The following is a 15,285-nucleotide window of genomic DNA, read 5'->3' as shown; positions in this document are numbered from 1 at the left end:
TGGATGGTAGACCAAAAGTGGTGAAGTTGACATATTAAAGAACCCTTGAGCTTGATGGAATATTTCTCAAGGCTTAGGTTGTAGCATAGGATTACATTTGCTTGGTTCTTAGTCACTCTTGTGATTGGATGAAAGTGACATTCTTTTTTCTGGTAACAGATGAAAGGGACATTTGATGTGCTCATCTACTCTACCTTTCTGAATATTTTATAGCTCACCAAGCTTTTTGTTCTGCTATTTTTTTCTCGAAGGGGTGGAGGGGGGGGGGGGGGGTTGTGGCTGGAGAGGAGGGTAGGTGTTGTCTTCGCTGGTTTGGTTACTCTTGTTAATGGTTGGAGCTTTTCACGAATGGTTAATTGATGACATCTCCAAGTTTACTTCCTGTAAACCACTTCTTTATTATTTGGTGAAGGCTCCAGTGATTAGATAACATAGAACAAACATGCCTGTCCTTCTAAGGGGATTTTCTCCACTCATCCATATGCAATGAAGAAACAATTTCTTAGTAGAGGTTACATAACACCTGATTGTAGGAAGGAATTTAGTTCTTCCACATCATGGAATGTCATATGGGGATTGAAATATTCTGGACAGATAAATCTCGGCTTTCAGCACAAATGGAGGTGGCAATGGCAAAATCAAAGTATTGCAAAAGAATATCAAAATTCTTGCTTATACCAACATGAACATTATAATCTTACACCAATAAGGATGGTTGAGGAGAATCTGGGAACAATAACACTTCAAGATCCTACTTCATCACCTACCATCATCTGCACAAAACTCAGTACACTCTTAATTTATTTCAAGATCTCTACAGACGATGATAAATAGGCCTTGTTTAACATATGGAGCATGGAAAGAGTGAAATATTGGGTAAACAGTAGGCTGCATAATCTTTGACAAAACTGAGTTTTGCAGACTCTGTGGCTCATCAGTTGCATTATCTCAAAAAAATCTAGTTGACAAGTCAGCAGCACTTTATTTAGAATCTTAATATATATATTGACTCGACAGCATACAGTACCTTTTGCCTTCGTAACATTTTGGTCTTGTAGAATCTCTTCCACTCTAAACCTATATCAACAAATCCTGCTTCTATTATTGCGTAGAACCCCGAGAAACTCTACTCATTGTGACGCACCCAGAGAATGACATTTCTGTCAGTCGGTCAATAAAACTGAACAAACATACTTCTCCGTCACAGGACCAGCTTATGAGTAGGTCTTACTGTACATCCATTCTAGGACAAAACAGAGGGACAACGTCGGAGTACTGGTCCTTATTCTGATTCTGAAGCTGACCCAGCTGATAGAGCAAAAATCAAATGCTACGAGGTTCAACAAACACCGATGTTGTCCTTGATGGCACAATGAAAGTCCCAGAGGAGGCTTCGTACTCTGAATTTTTGACTAGCTCATCGGTTGACATCACCTGCACCAAGAGTGATGAAAAGGAATGAAAACCACATGCAATAAAGATTATAAGTTCTTACTTTAATAAATTACCTGTACTGGGTGCAATAGGAGAGTTCTTGACTGCAGTGCAGGGATAGCAACTGTTACTTCAGTTGGGCAGGCATTGAAAAGTACAACAATGAAGGAGTAGCTGTTTGGAACAAATAGAATTGAAAAAATTATCACAAAAAATTGGCAAATTAACCATTCTAGAAAGTGTCAAATTTCGTGTACCCACATTGGATCTAATTGAGCTAAACCAGACATGCCATCATGGCCATCTTCGATGCTCATCACAATAACCCCAGGGACTGATGAAGGACCAGTATTATGGAACTGTACCCTTTGCTGAAAAAACACAAGAAACAAAGATGCAACTTCAGGAGCTCAACATTTCAATTTGATGTTGTACTATTGTGCTTCCCATTCATTTAACAGCTCCAAACACTATTAGATCCCTAAAGATAGGAGGAAACAAAAAGCACAACTTAATCTGACATGCCAATAAATGAAAATTCACATTTTAGCCAAAGAATAAATGTTCAAGCATGTCTATATTTGGATCACTCCCAGGATCCACTACAGGTGCAATATAATCAGGATCAGTGCAGCATATATACATCAGAGTCCAGAGATCAGCTCAATTCTATGGGTCCAGAGAACATTCTACAGGATCAAAGTCAAAAGCATTGAAAGCTTCTCAACAATTCAATTTATTCTCTTCTGCAAGCACTTTGGAAGACATGTACCAGATCAGATGATAAAAAATTATCCAATCTCTAATTATTTACTTTTTTTTTTTTTGCAGGGTGGGGGGGGGGGGTGAAGTCACCTAAAAATCTCAGCTAAGCTCAAACTACTAGCAAGACAACCTTCTGCACTTGGAATCCAATCTGTACACCTTTGGAAAGATCAACTTTCCCTTATTTTACTAAGCAGGATTAACCCGCTACTAGGGTACCCAAACAAATTGCTTACAAAATGAGGCTGGAAGCCTGCAAATGATTGGACAACAACTGCAGACTGAAGTGAAGCATTCTTTGGATGAGGAAACAAAATATTGAAATAATTCTTTCAATGAGTATCTTACCTGTATGGCATTTGCTGTCCTCAAATGGAGAAGCGGGGAAGAGTACCTAATCCTCAAAATGTTCGAGAAATTTTCTACTGCAGCAACTATGTGATGTTTTTTGGGCCGGAAGGATGGATCTGCCAGACGTGGTTTAATCCTGCAAAGAAGTTAGATTTGGAAACCTTTAGTAGAAAAATTGTGTTAATGTCCAAAACTAGAGAGCAATCTCTATGTTTTAGTACTTCAAAAAAAGTATGGAGACCTAATTCTTTAAAAAAAAAAAAATAGAAAATTAACTGATAATGTCATTGTAAGTGAGAATAATAAACACTTACAGTGGCCAGGTCTTCTCATTTTTTCCTTTAGGAGGAAGACCAACACCCCAGTTGTTTGTTTCATAGCTGAAGTCTAATCTGTAAACGGTGAAAACTAACATTGAACGAAGGAAAGCAAATAATTCTAACATGGGGAAGAAATAATTTTCATTTTGCAAGGAAATGGGAGCAAAACAAGAGAGACTTAATGACCCTTGGTTAGATGTCAACCAAAATGCTGTCACTAGGTAGAATTATTTAATAAATCAAGTCAATACCAAGGGCATCTTCATTTTAGAAGGAAATACATCAAAACAAAAAACAATAGTGTAATTCAGGGTTAGAAATAGTTCACCTGTTGAACCAATCACCCGAGTTATATGAGTCACGATCAAGCGATTTTGAACGCAACATCTCATCGCCAGAATGGAAAAATGGAATGCCCTTGAATGGGAGACTTAGTCAGTGGCAGTATACTGAGAAAAGAAGGTAAGGGAACGAAAAATAAACAAAGACCAACACCAGTCAGCAATTACAAAAACTGAAATAGGAGGCTACAACAAATGAACCCACATCCTTAACAAACAGGAAGATAGTTACAAGTTCTAAATACATGAGATCCCAATTGAAACAGAAATTAAAGAAACTGCACTAGTTAAAAACCCTCATGACAGCAACAAATCAAGATACAACAAAGCAAGATAAAATTTGAATAATCCTAATTCATGACAGTTATTCTTGAGCAGCCATTAACAGTCTCGTAGGCCACCTTAAACTCTTGCCAATATATTATTCCTATCACCATAATGCGTAGCAATAGCAATATAACACAAGACTGTAAATCCAGAAATGATTGACACTTTAAGGACAGGTTTCCCATGGCAAGCACCATCCATAAATGTTTTTAAGACACCCTCGAAAAGAAGGTTCAACGCTTAAAATTAAGCAAATAGTATTGAACCCTTGCAATGGGAGAATGAAGAGCTTGATCATTGAGTAGTAAGGATTTGTTCTTTCTCCTCATTCTTCTTCATAACGGTGTACATCATAAATGTTTTTAAGACACCCCGAAAGAAGGTCCCCAATTGCAGGAACCCGGGAGGCGCTTGGTGTGGTTTGTTCTTTCCCCATTCTCCCCCGGTACATCATAAATGTTTTTAAGACACCCCCGAAAAGAAGGTTCAACCCTTAAAATTAAGCAAATAGTATTGAACCCTTGCAATGGGAGAATGAAGAGCTTGACCATTGAGTAGTAAGGATTTGTTCTTTCTCCTCACTCTTCTTCATAACGGTGTACATCATTAAAAGAATAGAAGGGGATAAACATTGTTCCTTTAGGATTAATCTCTTTGTGATGCCTGAGCAGCAAGCATGAGTCCTACAGCACCATGTTAAGAGGAAATGGTACTGTCTCTAACCCTTTTACCTGGAAGCATAATGCCCACTAGGTTATGGCTCTTTCCTTGTCTCTATTGCACAGATATGTAATCTTCATGGTTTACCTTCATTCTGTAAATGACAGTCACAAGAGAGTAACATTTTCAGATTTGGCATCTCCCATAGAATAACATTGCAATTTTACAAACAAAAATCCCCACACAGAACCTTGCAGTGTGTTAATAGTAAGTGAACATGAAATTGGTCATTGCTGTCCAATATAATCTGTTTTGCCAATTTAATTGATCTGCTATGATAGCTTAGGCCTTGTATCTAGCATGGCCTTGAACAGAACTGATTGGAGGGCAAGAATCCATGTAGCCGACCCCATTTAGTTGGGACAAGGCTTGTTGTTGTTGTTGCTATGAATTCAACCAAAATTTGCTTCACAACTGGCATCGGCTTATGTGTCAAGCTGAACAACACAATAACATTTAAGTAGATGAATGGGAGCTACCAACCAAAGCCAGACACAACAAAGTGCTCAACTGGGGACCAGGGTCCTATTATAAGGGCATGATTCCAAGTCCCAAACTCTCAAGGTTTAACCTTCATAATCAGGCAAGATTAGGCAACATAGAGAGAACTTTTGGGATGGAGGATGGATTCTAAAGTCTCATCTCGGGAAAGGGGAGGAAAGGGAGACAGATCCAGGGAAAGAACAGGACAATATGGGCAGGGAGAAATCTAGTCAGCCAAAGGGCAATGCACCAGATCAGAGTTGGATTACAGAACTGGAAATCAAGGAGATCCAAGTTGGAAGAAGAGAGATGGACAAAGAGGTGTGGGCAAGTCAAGGAAAAGAGCGAGCTAGGTTAATGGAGAAGGAGAAAATGGCATTTTAAAGGGGAGATAGTGATGTCAACCAGGATCTAGGGTTTGATTGATTGAGGTAAGGCCCTAGATCTGGGCTCACTCTAGAATCCTCTTCCTGAGAATCAGCAGTTGTCTAGGGCTGGAATACCCATCTGTGGAGTTTCTTTTTGATAGGGTCTAGGGTTAGGCTATGGTTAGGGTAGGTTCGGCCAGACTTAGGGGTCTAGGGTTTGTGTTTTCAAGCTTGAAGCCATGCTGCTCTCATAATTTCAGATCTGAAATTCCAGGTTAAGGTTTAGGGAGCTTAGGGTTTTACAAAAATTAGGTTTTCTACAATTAGAGTTTCTTAATAGGAAGATAGGTTGCATAATGGTTTTGATGTAGGAAAGGAGCTCATTTCTATGATAGAAGGTAAGGGGTTTAGGTTAAGGGAATGGGGTGTTATTGCTTCTAGAATACTTGCTGCACTTCTGTTCTTAATTTTCTGGACTTCTTGAGAAGTACCGCAAGCCTAAGGAGGAGAAAGAAGAAGAAAAAGTGAAGGGGGAAGGGCTGAAATAGTAGATTAGGGTTAGGGGAGGGCAGGGGATGATGTAGTAAGGATGGAAGAAAGTTCCAAAGGCTGCCACAGGGGCTGGGAAGGGCTGAGTGTGACCCATTATGGAGGGGGAGCGGCTGGGATGCAGAAAATTGGGGTTAATGGGGTAGGGGATGGCTGCAGGTGAAAGGGAAGAAGGAGGAATGGGGCTGGTACTTGGGATTGAATTTAGTTGCTGGAATTCAAAATTTTCTGCAAAATTCACTCTACTAAGAGCTGCCTCAGGTCCCTTTAGGGAACCCACAACTTCTCTAGCCTTCAACACTCAATCATTTATTAATTCAATTCAACTTGCTGATTACAATGCTAGAAGGCTTATTTGTAGCCCATTGGAGGAAATTAAACTAGGAATCTAAATTGCAATACAAATCAAACTAAGACTCCTAATTGACAAGGACTTTAACTCACACAAGGAACCTTCAAAAAATACTCTAGAGGCCAATTTGAATTCTAAGAGAAGGTATCGGATCCTCGCAAGAAGTAGGACAACTCTAAGGGATTCCTTCACGACTTAGGAATCCAACTCTAATCAGAGTTTTCAATAACTTGACAATAAAGGACTCAAATTCAAAAACAAAAATAGATCTAGTGTCCACAAACATACTATACCCAACTAAACCTAATCTGGACTCAACTGAAATATGCAAAATTACCAAAACACCCCTGGTGGTACTAGGGGCTGTAAGGTTTGGGGGAACAACCTAGGCCCTTTCTTGGCCAGATAGGGTATGGATGTCTGGGTTGGGGAGAGCAGTGGGGTTTATGAAGGACCAAGAGAGAAGGGCTTTGGTTAGAAAAGGGGATCCATACAAGTCAAGGTTATGAGTGAAGGATCAGATGGTGTGGGTCAGTTTGAAGTGGACAAAGGAAAATATGTCGGGGATTGATTTAGGGTGGATTGGTTTTGAGAGGGTTGGGGTTGAGGGTGTTAGAAGTGGACAAGTTCACCTTGGAAGGGTCGGGGGGCGGCATGATTTAGGAGGGGTTCCAAGGTGATCAGGTGGGCTAGGGGAGGATGATGGTGGAAAGAAGTTGGTTCCATGGGAAGGGAGAAGAGGGAGAAGGAAAGGAGAAGATGAGGAGGAAGGAAAGGTCCACCAGTTCGGGGTCGCACCAGGGGAAAAGGCACAAGCTGAAGCAGCAATAAGGAAGAAAGAAGAAGCAGATGGGCTAACAGACAGAGGGGAGCCAGTGGTAGAAGGGAAAGAATCCTTGCATGCAAGAGAGTGGTTAAGGTCACTTGTTTGAGACACCTGAACAGGCTCAGAAACTCAAGTAGTTAGCAGACTGCAAGGTGTATTGGGATAGACAAAAGCACATGGAAAGTGCCAAACCAAGGAGCTGCAGATGAAGAACCAGTGACTTCACATCAACTAGAGTGCTGCAGAAATGCAGATCTGCATACTTGCAAAGGTGACAGTGAAGTGCTAGGCAATGGAATTGAAGAGATGCAAATTCACAAAAGCGTGAACTTGCTGAGGTGACTGAAGTGGTGAAGCCAGAGGTTGATGTTGACTGATCACATGACTCAAGGGAAGAGCTTGGATGAAGTGACCAACCAGGTGGAGGACCAAGAACCAGTTGCTCCTGTAGGTGACAAAGGTGGCAACAGCACAACTGTTTTTGGCCATGACTTGGGTCACAGGAGTTAGCAGGTTGAGGCAGTCAAGGAAGCTACAGAGCAGACCCAGGTGCTGAGTGAGAACAGGCTGGATCTGCTGAACTAACCAGAGGGGCAGGTCCTAACAATGAACTTGCAAGGGCCACAGAAGCAGACTGACCTGAAGGGCAAAGAGCTTTGCTAGGAGTGGGTGCTTAAGCTACTTTTGTTTTTCTGGATCAGAGATATGTGCCCAAGAAGATCTTACGATGGGAGCAGTGGGAAGGGTAACAGTCGTGGCTTGAGTGGTTGCTCAATGCTGAAGTCAATCTTCAAATCCTAGCAAATCAAGGGCGAACATTGACAGTGCAAAAGGGGAAGCCAAGGACAGAGCCGATTCTGACAAGGCATTCAGGGCTTCAATAGTGAAAAGGGAGACCTGTTAGGGAAACCACACAATAATGGAGCTGAAGTTGACCTTGTTGAGTTGCAAGTATGCTTCACATTGATTGAAGAAGACTGGCTTATGCCAATCAGTCAAGGAGATTCATCTAGTGCACGGAATTTAGCTCCCGCAAAGAAGACTTTCAAGATGAAAGGTGAATTTTCCAGTGGGTAAGTTTACAATGATTTTCCATTGCTTAGGGAAGATTTGACAAAATGAAGGTCTAGACCCAAGAAAGGGATCAATGAGATAGGATTTCCATTTAGAGATCATAGGGGACAGAAGGTTGTTGGATAGAGGGCAAAACTTAAAGAACCACCAAGGGAGGTTTTATGTAATGGAGAGGAAGACTGAATCTGGCTGGTGGAGGATAAGAAGAAAAGAGCAGTGGCCAATTTCTTTGAGCCAGGAGGTGGGGAAGGAAAGTTGGATATAGTAAGAAAAGGTAGAGAGAAGCCATAACATCAAGTTCATCTCATAGAAAATTATTATGCGTTGGTACCATTGTCCTTGCTTTAATCAAGTGCCAAATTGATTTTGAAAATATGTTTATTATTTTTAATTTAATTTCTCCCAGTTTTGATTTTTTTGATACCCACACTTCCATGTGACCTATTCAGACAAGGGAATAGTGACCTACGAGGTCGTTTCTGCAAGGTTAAGAAAACCCCTAAAACTACTACTCTCAGGACAGCAGACAGTCATATATAAAACACTTTTAGAAATTACTTACCAATGTCTATAGAAGGAATGGTTTAAGGATTTTTTAGGAAATAGAAATGTAGCCATGTTCTTTGAGTTTGTGCTTTTGTGTAAATATATATATATACACACACACACACACACACCACACCACATCATGATGTAACCTGATGGAACCACCCCCCCCCCCCCCCCCCCCCCCCAAAAAAAAAAAAAAAAAAAAAGAGAAGCCCATTTCCTGCGGCTTGCCCAGTAAGACCAGATCTGGCCAGGGGAACATTGGTCTTTTGCCTTCCTGTTTTGAGCCCTTGTTAGATGCAACATAATTTCAGGAGTCAAAATCTATTTTTAATTTTTTATTTGAGTCCTTGTTTATTAAGTTATGAAAGAGTCCTAATTAGAGAAGGATTCGTTTTGTTGGTTCAAGAATGTTAGTAGGATCCCAATCCACTTATGTTTTTGAGTTTGGATTTGTCTTTGTCAAGTTATGGAAGTTTCCCAGTTAAGGTAGGAGTCCCAATTACCGAAGGATTCCCTTAGTGACAGACTGCTACTTCTTACAAGGAGTCTAGACCTACTCTCATTTCGTAATTTGGATCTTTCTGGGTTGAGTTATGATAGAATCTTGTTGGAATAGGAGTCTGTAATCCAATTAGGTCCTAGTTAGGATCACCTTTTAAGTTTGAGTCCTAGTGTGAGTTCATTCACGGAAGGCTAGAAATAAAGATTCTCTAGCTTGAAAGAGACAGATTTGATAATTAATGAAATTTGAGATTTGAAGGTGCAAGAGTGGAGTTCTGAGTTTTCCCTAGGAGGGAAGACTTGTGGTTGTGTGAATTTATAATTTTCCACACTTTGAAGGTCATCAAGCTCCATCCCCTTCCTCGAGTAAGTACAAAGACCCCACCCCAGCCCCTACCTCTTCCCCTTCTCTCACTCGGAGCCCTCTTTCTCCCCCTCCCTAACTTGCGGCAGCCATATTCTTCCCCGAACCCTAAACGCTAGGTCACCCCTCCCCTCTCCCACATCCCGATTCCTTGAGGAAATCTTCACCCCCTCCCTTCCTTAACCCTTGAACCTCAGAAGCAGCCCTATTCATCCACCCAAATCCCTAAAACCATAATCCTAATTCCCATATCACCTTCTTTTCTACTTCTCTGGAATTTTATTTTGGAATTTTTGGACTTTTTCTAAGACCTAAATTTCAAGGTCAGATTTATGGCAATCTATCCGTTGATTTGTCCCAAACATTAGGAACCTCATCCCCCCAAACCTAGTGACTCCTACTTAGTTTCAGCCCAATTAGACCAACCAAACCCTACTAGTCTAAAGACTCTAAAGCCCAATTCTTTTGCTGCCCTAAATTCCCAAAAATCTTAAAAACCCTAGCCTTCACCCAAATCCTATATCCTTTTAGAACCATCATCTTTGACCCGTCCTTTACAGATGCAAATCATGGCATGATAATAATAGACCCGGTTCAAGCTCCAGTTGGCCTAGTTATGATAACTCGGGCAAGAAGTTCAAGGAAGCACTCAACGAGCTGATTCAAGAAATATGGTCTCAGTCAAATTTAAGGCCCATTGAGGCTGGCCCAAGTTTTCTGCAGAGGAGCATCAATGTTATTCAATTCCGAGAAGATTCAAACCAAAGTTAATTTCAAATGATTTTGAGGATTGAATTAAAAGCAAAATCATCGATCTAATTGCAGCAACAATTTGAATTGATTTAGGGCTGATTTTAGGGGTGACTAGGCCTAGTTTAATTTTCAAAAATTTTCCTTCCGTGTTATAGTTGACTTGGTTACATTTGTTAGGAGAATAATCAGCCAACCTTTTTGTTTCAAAAACTTTCCATAATGGTTATGGCTGTGTAGATTATGTTTGTTTCCTAAATTTGGAGTGTTATCAGCCATCTTTTATACCGAAATCTTTCCTTTTCATGATGGCTGATTTGAATCTATTAGTCTCCTTAATTTAGGAGAGTATTCAGCCATATCTCAGTTTGAAAACTTTCCTCTTTCTTTAAGATTTTATTGGCATATAAAAGGCGTGCTTTAGTGAGTAATAAGCAAGTGATTGGTTATTCAAAATTTGAATGCCTTCTCCTTTTAATTCTCTTGAAGAATTCTTGAACTTACCCCAGAGATATCTGTGGCTTTCAATTTTGACTTATCAAACAGCTTTCCATCACCGTTTGTGGTGTCTTCGTACCAAGGTTTTTGTTTTGCTTGAGCAAGGGTTGGGGGAGTCCATCCGAATTTACTTGTAGAACAATCGTGAATTTTCTTGATCTGATTGACAGGTCTCGTTATACTTGGTGAACTTTGCATCATTTACCTTCAACCTAAACCCCAATCGTAGCCACTCCCTAGAAACCCTAACTTTCCTAAACCTTAAACCTAAAATTCATGGTTCAGATCTGGAAATCAATAAACCCTAGACCCTAAGCTTAACCGAACCCTGCAGGCCCTATTCCTAAACCCTAAAACCCTTCAAGACAGCATTATACTTGAACCGCAGGGTTATAAAACCCTAACCTAACTGCTGGTTCAATTAAATTGATCCTGAAGAGTGGCCCTCAGTTTGGGGTAACATCACATCATATATTCATAATCCAGGAAAAATGAAACCTGTGAAAGTGCTACAATACTGGTTGCCAAATGATTTATCCTGCATCTGTCATCCACAGATATTTCCATTGGGGTCTGCATAAATCAATAAGGATGGTTAGAACTTCATAAACACAACACAAAAGTAATCTACATATGCTGTTATAGACAAGATATGACATACCTTCAAACTCACAATATCAAACAGAGTTTCATTGTCATGAGCTGACACGTAATTTACCTGGAAAAATCAAAGATCTAATTTCATGATGGCATAAAAATATGCAGTTGGTGTGTTCACCACATCTAACTTTAACAATAAACATAAAGATATTGAAATGAGAATGGTCACGAATAATAAATAAACAAGGTAAAATGCAAGCAAGCTCAGGCAGCATGTTTAGTTTAGTGACTGAATAGATATCCTATTAAAGTGGACAAACATATAACAAAGAACTTTAGTGTGATATCTTTACTCAGCTAAAACACAAAAAACATGCAAATCTTACTCACTGTTTCGGTAGGGCATGAAGCATATCCAACTGGTAATCCATCATGTGTTAAAACCTCAGATCCTTTCACCTGAGAAATTTTTTTTTATGCAAAATTGCTTTTACTGGATTAGGAAGCATCCAATACCATAAAAAAAAGTACAGAAAAATAAAAAGAATAACAATTTCTGAGAATGGAAGTAGCTGGTGTTGTCCTTCTCTTTCTATGACAGTATGACACTATTGGGAAGCTTATTTTTTTGAGGCATCAGTCTCTCATGCTTAGATGGAGAGGAACCCCAGAAGATGGACTTTCAAATCCCAATCTGCAGACATGATTTGGAAAGTCATCTCATCCAATATCCAATCCAAGATTATCTCCCCTCCCCCCATAAACCCTTTTGTAGCTCCCCAACGAACATCCACATTACCCCTCTCCTTTGTTGCCTAATAGATCCCCTTGACCTGCCAGTCAAAACCTAACAATACCCCCCCCCCCCCCCCCCCAAAAAAAAAAATAATAATAATAAAGAAAAGGGAAAAACCTCTTATGGGCTGAAGTCAGGAACATTAATTCATCCTTTTATACTCCCCCACAACTTTTTATTTCTACGCCAAAACAGTTCATGAAACAAATCAAGATAGAAATTTCCAAAATCATTTCTTATTTTCTTCAACGGGTGAGCAACTTTTTTTTTTTTGTTGAGCAAAAAATATATTAAAAAAGTGAAGGCCCCAAGAGGGTTACAAAACCATGGTGAGACATCTTGCTGAGATCTTGCAAGATATCTTGCTTTTTTGGCTTACCGAGACAAGATGGGGGTCGAGTCAAGAGAAGACACATATCTCGCCACGAGATCTTGCCATCTGCGTAGATGGCAAGATCCCCCTTTTTTTGGTTTAACCAAGTGATTTAGGGGGTTTTAAAACCCCCAATCTTGTACGAGAGAGGCATATCTCGCCTCTCTTTCGCTCCTCTCTCTCACTGCTATTTCGCCCATCTTGCCGGAAAGTTGAGTTTTGACCAGAATTTTTTTGGGATTCAGCTGGCTTTCAACTTCCAAGCACCTTTAACACATCTACAACATCAAGTTACCATCATTAAGCCCACTTCAACTAGATCTTCAACGAATGTAAGAATTTTCCCAAAATTTTAATTTTTTCAAATAGCGTGTTCTACAATCGGTGTCTTAGTGTAGTGTAAATATATGTTAGTAAGCTTTGATCTACACTTTCATGGAAACAAATTTAATTTTCTGTTATTAATTTTTTTTTGAATTTTTGTATTTAAAAAAAAATTCTAAAAAGTTAAAATAAAAAAATATAAAAAAATACTTATGATATGGGTGTGATCATAACTATTGTTGGACTACATTGAGAGGGCCACAACCCCATGTAGTCATATTTTGATTATCATGCTTGCTGTATTTTTTTTTATTTTTTTAAATTTCAGAACTAAATAATTAAATAAAATAATTATGAAAAATAATATTTTATTAGTAAAATATTTTCTTCTTCTTCTTCTTCTTCATTTCTTTTTCTTTTTCTTTTTTCTTTTTTTATTTTTTAAATGATGCTTATGTTGTGTAGTTTATTTTAAAAATACAAAATGTCCGCTTGAACATTGTATGTATGTCATCTTAGAACAAAGTGTGTGTTTTGTTGTTTTATAAATTGCGTTTACATGTTTTTAATTATCTAAAAATTATTCTAGTGATTATTTGGGAACATTCATGTATGTATTTGAGGGAGGGAGTTAAAAAAAAAGATGAGGGCATTTGAGGACATAGTGCTACAGAGACCTTTTGTTGATGTTGATGAGGAGTCAAACGACGATAAGGAGAGGAGGACTATGAGTATTGAGTCACAGTCCGAACGGAGACAAATAAAGGTTGCGATGGAAGCCAACAGATAGTCCTTACATTTTGAGAATGTAAGGCAATATGAACAGTCAAGAGGCGTAGGTGGTTCGAGGTCGGGGGCATCCAGGCCCTTTAGACATAGTTTCCATGGAAGTAGGGGAAGTGAGAGGACTGAAAGGAGGATAAAGACTACACATTATGATGCCACATTTGACCTAGACCCCACCCTCTTCAGGCATCAAGACACCTATCAAAGAAGCATCCCATATATGTTTATTGGAGGTAAAGAAGGTAGTAGGAAGGAGGAAGCTAGGTTGGCAATCAACAAATTCATGCTATACAACAATATTGCAGCCAATGTAGCCAACACACCATACTACCAGGGGATGATCAATGCAATTGTTAGGGCATGTGTACGGGTTAAAGGCCCAACAACTCGGGAAGTGATGAATAAATATATACCAAAGGAGAAGAAGGAAGTGGATGAATACGTTGGTTCATTGAAGGAACGATGGGCAATGTATGGTGTCATTGTGATGGCTAATGGATGGACTGGTCCTACTAGACAATCCATCAATTTTATGGTAGAACTGCAATGGAAAGATAGCCTTCCTTAAGTCAGTGGCTGCCTCAGATAAAACCAAAGATGCTGACTACCTTTACAAGCTTCTTAGGAAGGTGGTCCTTGAGGTAGGGCCAAACAACGTTGTCTAAATTGTCACGGATAACGGTGCTAACGTCAAGAAAGTTGGTGAAAATGTTGATGATGAAGAGCAGCAAGATCCAACTCTTTTAGACACCATATGGAGCACACTCAACTGATCTCATGTTGAAGGACTTTGAGAAGAGGAAGCCGATCGGTGGTGTGGTTGAGAGGGTGAGAAGGGTCAGTAGTTTTATTTATAACCATGGTTATTCGCAGAAGATGATGAGGAACCACTGTAAGGGTGATCTAGTCAGACATGGATGGACTAGATTCATCACCAATTATGGCTTTGAAAAGCTTCCAGAAGAAAGTGGTGGGTCTTCGACACATTTTTACAAGTGAGAAGTGGTTTAGTTGGTATGGATCTAGCCATCCTAATGTAGTAGCAATCCAACAACGGTTGCTAATGATTCCTTCGAAGGGAGCTGATAGGACAATGGGCATTTTAGAGCCTATTGTGTTTGTTTTGAGGATGGTGGATTTAGAGAAGAAGCCCACATTGGCCCACATATATGCTGTCCTCTAGCAAATAAAGGAGTTGGTTAGAGCTGCTACCTTTGGCCCCTACAAATCCTATGAGAGGCTCATTAATGATAGATGGGAGTTGCACTTGATGCATCCTTTGCATTTGGCTGGTGAGTCACTTTAAGTCTTTAAGTTATTGTTGCATCCTTTGCTAGGGCCCAATTTATTGCCTCTACCCCCTGGGCCAGCTCCATCATCTGGATCAAACTCTTGGGGTTTGAACAACCAGACCTCGGCCAGTAGAAAGGCACCATGAAGCCAAGCTTCATCCTAACAACTGGCCGCTGCAGTTAGGCTCTCAAAGTGCTTACGAATTCACCGACGGTACCCAGTTGCTTGAGGATTATCAAAGCCTCCTGAGGACTCTTTAACTAAGGCGAACTGAATCTTCTCAACATTGCATGTTTCAAATCTTTCCAGGCAGTAAATGGTGCCTGCAATTCCAGAAATCATAACCACCCAAAAGCCGGACCATTGAAGCACAAGGTCGTCGCTTTGAGTGTCTCGTCGCAGTTGAGTCCATAGAGGTGAAAGTACCTCTCTGCTTTTGCAATCCATCCTATGGGATCGTCGCCTATGAATATTCGCATTTCTAGTTGTTGGGGAATGAAATCATGTCGTTGGATGACCTCTACTGCACTCACCGGAT

General features: G+C 40.0%; 1 protein-coding gene across 3 annotated transcripts in view; it reads right to left on the bottom strand.

Annotated features, from left to right (window-relative positions):
* Window positions 1-301: 301 nt before the first annotated feature.
* Window positions 302-15,285, bottom strand: part of LDA (limit dextrinase) — a 60,291-nt gene continuing 45,307 nt past the window's right edge. For 2 of the 3 annotated variants that reach the window (XM_089150048.1, XM_089150049.1), the window contains 9 exons: window positions 11,566-11,634; window positions 11,237-11,293; window positions 11,074-11,148; window positions 3,199-3,287; window positions 2,865-2,942; window positions 2,548-2,686; window positions 1,696-1,805; window positions 1,509-1,608; window positions 302-1,434 (listed from right to left, as the gene is read on the bottom strand). In XM_089150048.1, the coding sequence (XP_089006174.1) occupies window positions 1,324-1,434; window positions 1,509-1,608; window positions 1,696-1,805; window positions 2,548-2,686; window positions 2,865-2,942; window positions 3,199-3,287; window positions 11,074-11,148; window positions 11,237-11,293; window positions 11,566-11,634 (828 nt within the window). In that variant the 3' untranslated portion in view covers window positions 302-1,323. The remainder of the gene's footprint in view (window positions 1,435-1,508; window positions 1,609-1,695; window positions 1,806-2,547; window positions 2,687-2,864; window positions 2,943-3,198; window positions 3,288-11,073; window positions 11,149-11,236; window positions 11,294-11,565; window positions 11,635-15,285) is intronic. The other variant, XR_016172370.1, reaches the window with a different exon arrangement.

The sequence above is a fragment of the Hakea prostrata genome, chromosome 3 (assembly GCF_041222555.1).
Source record: "Hakea prostrata isolate BN-2017 chromosome 3, UWA_Hpros_2, whole genome shotgun sequence".
NCBI lineage: Eukaryota > Viridiplantae > Streptophyta > Magnoliopsida > Proteales > Proteaceae > Hakea > Hakea prostrata.
The sequence above is the reverse complement of the archived record's forward strand: the minus strand, read 5'-3'. Positions and strand labels throughout refer to the sequence as shown.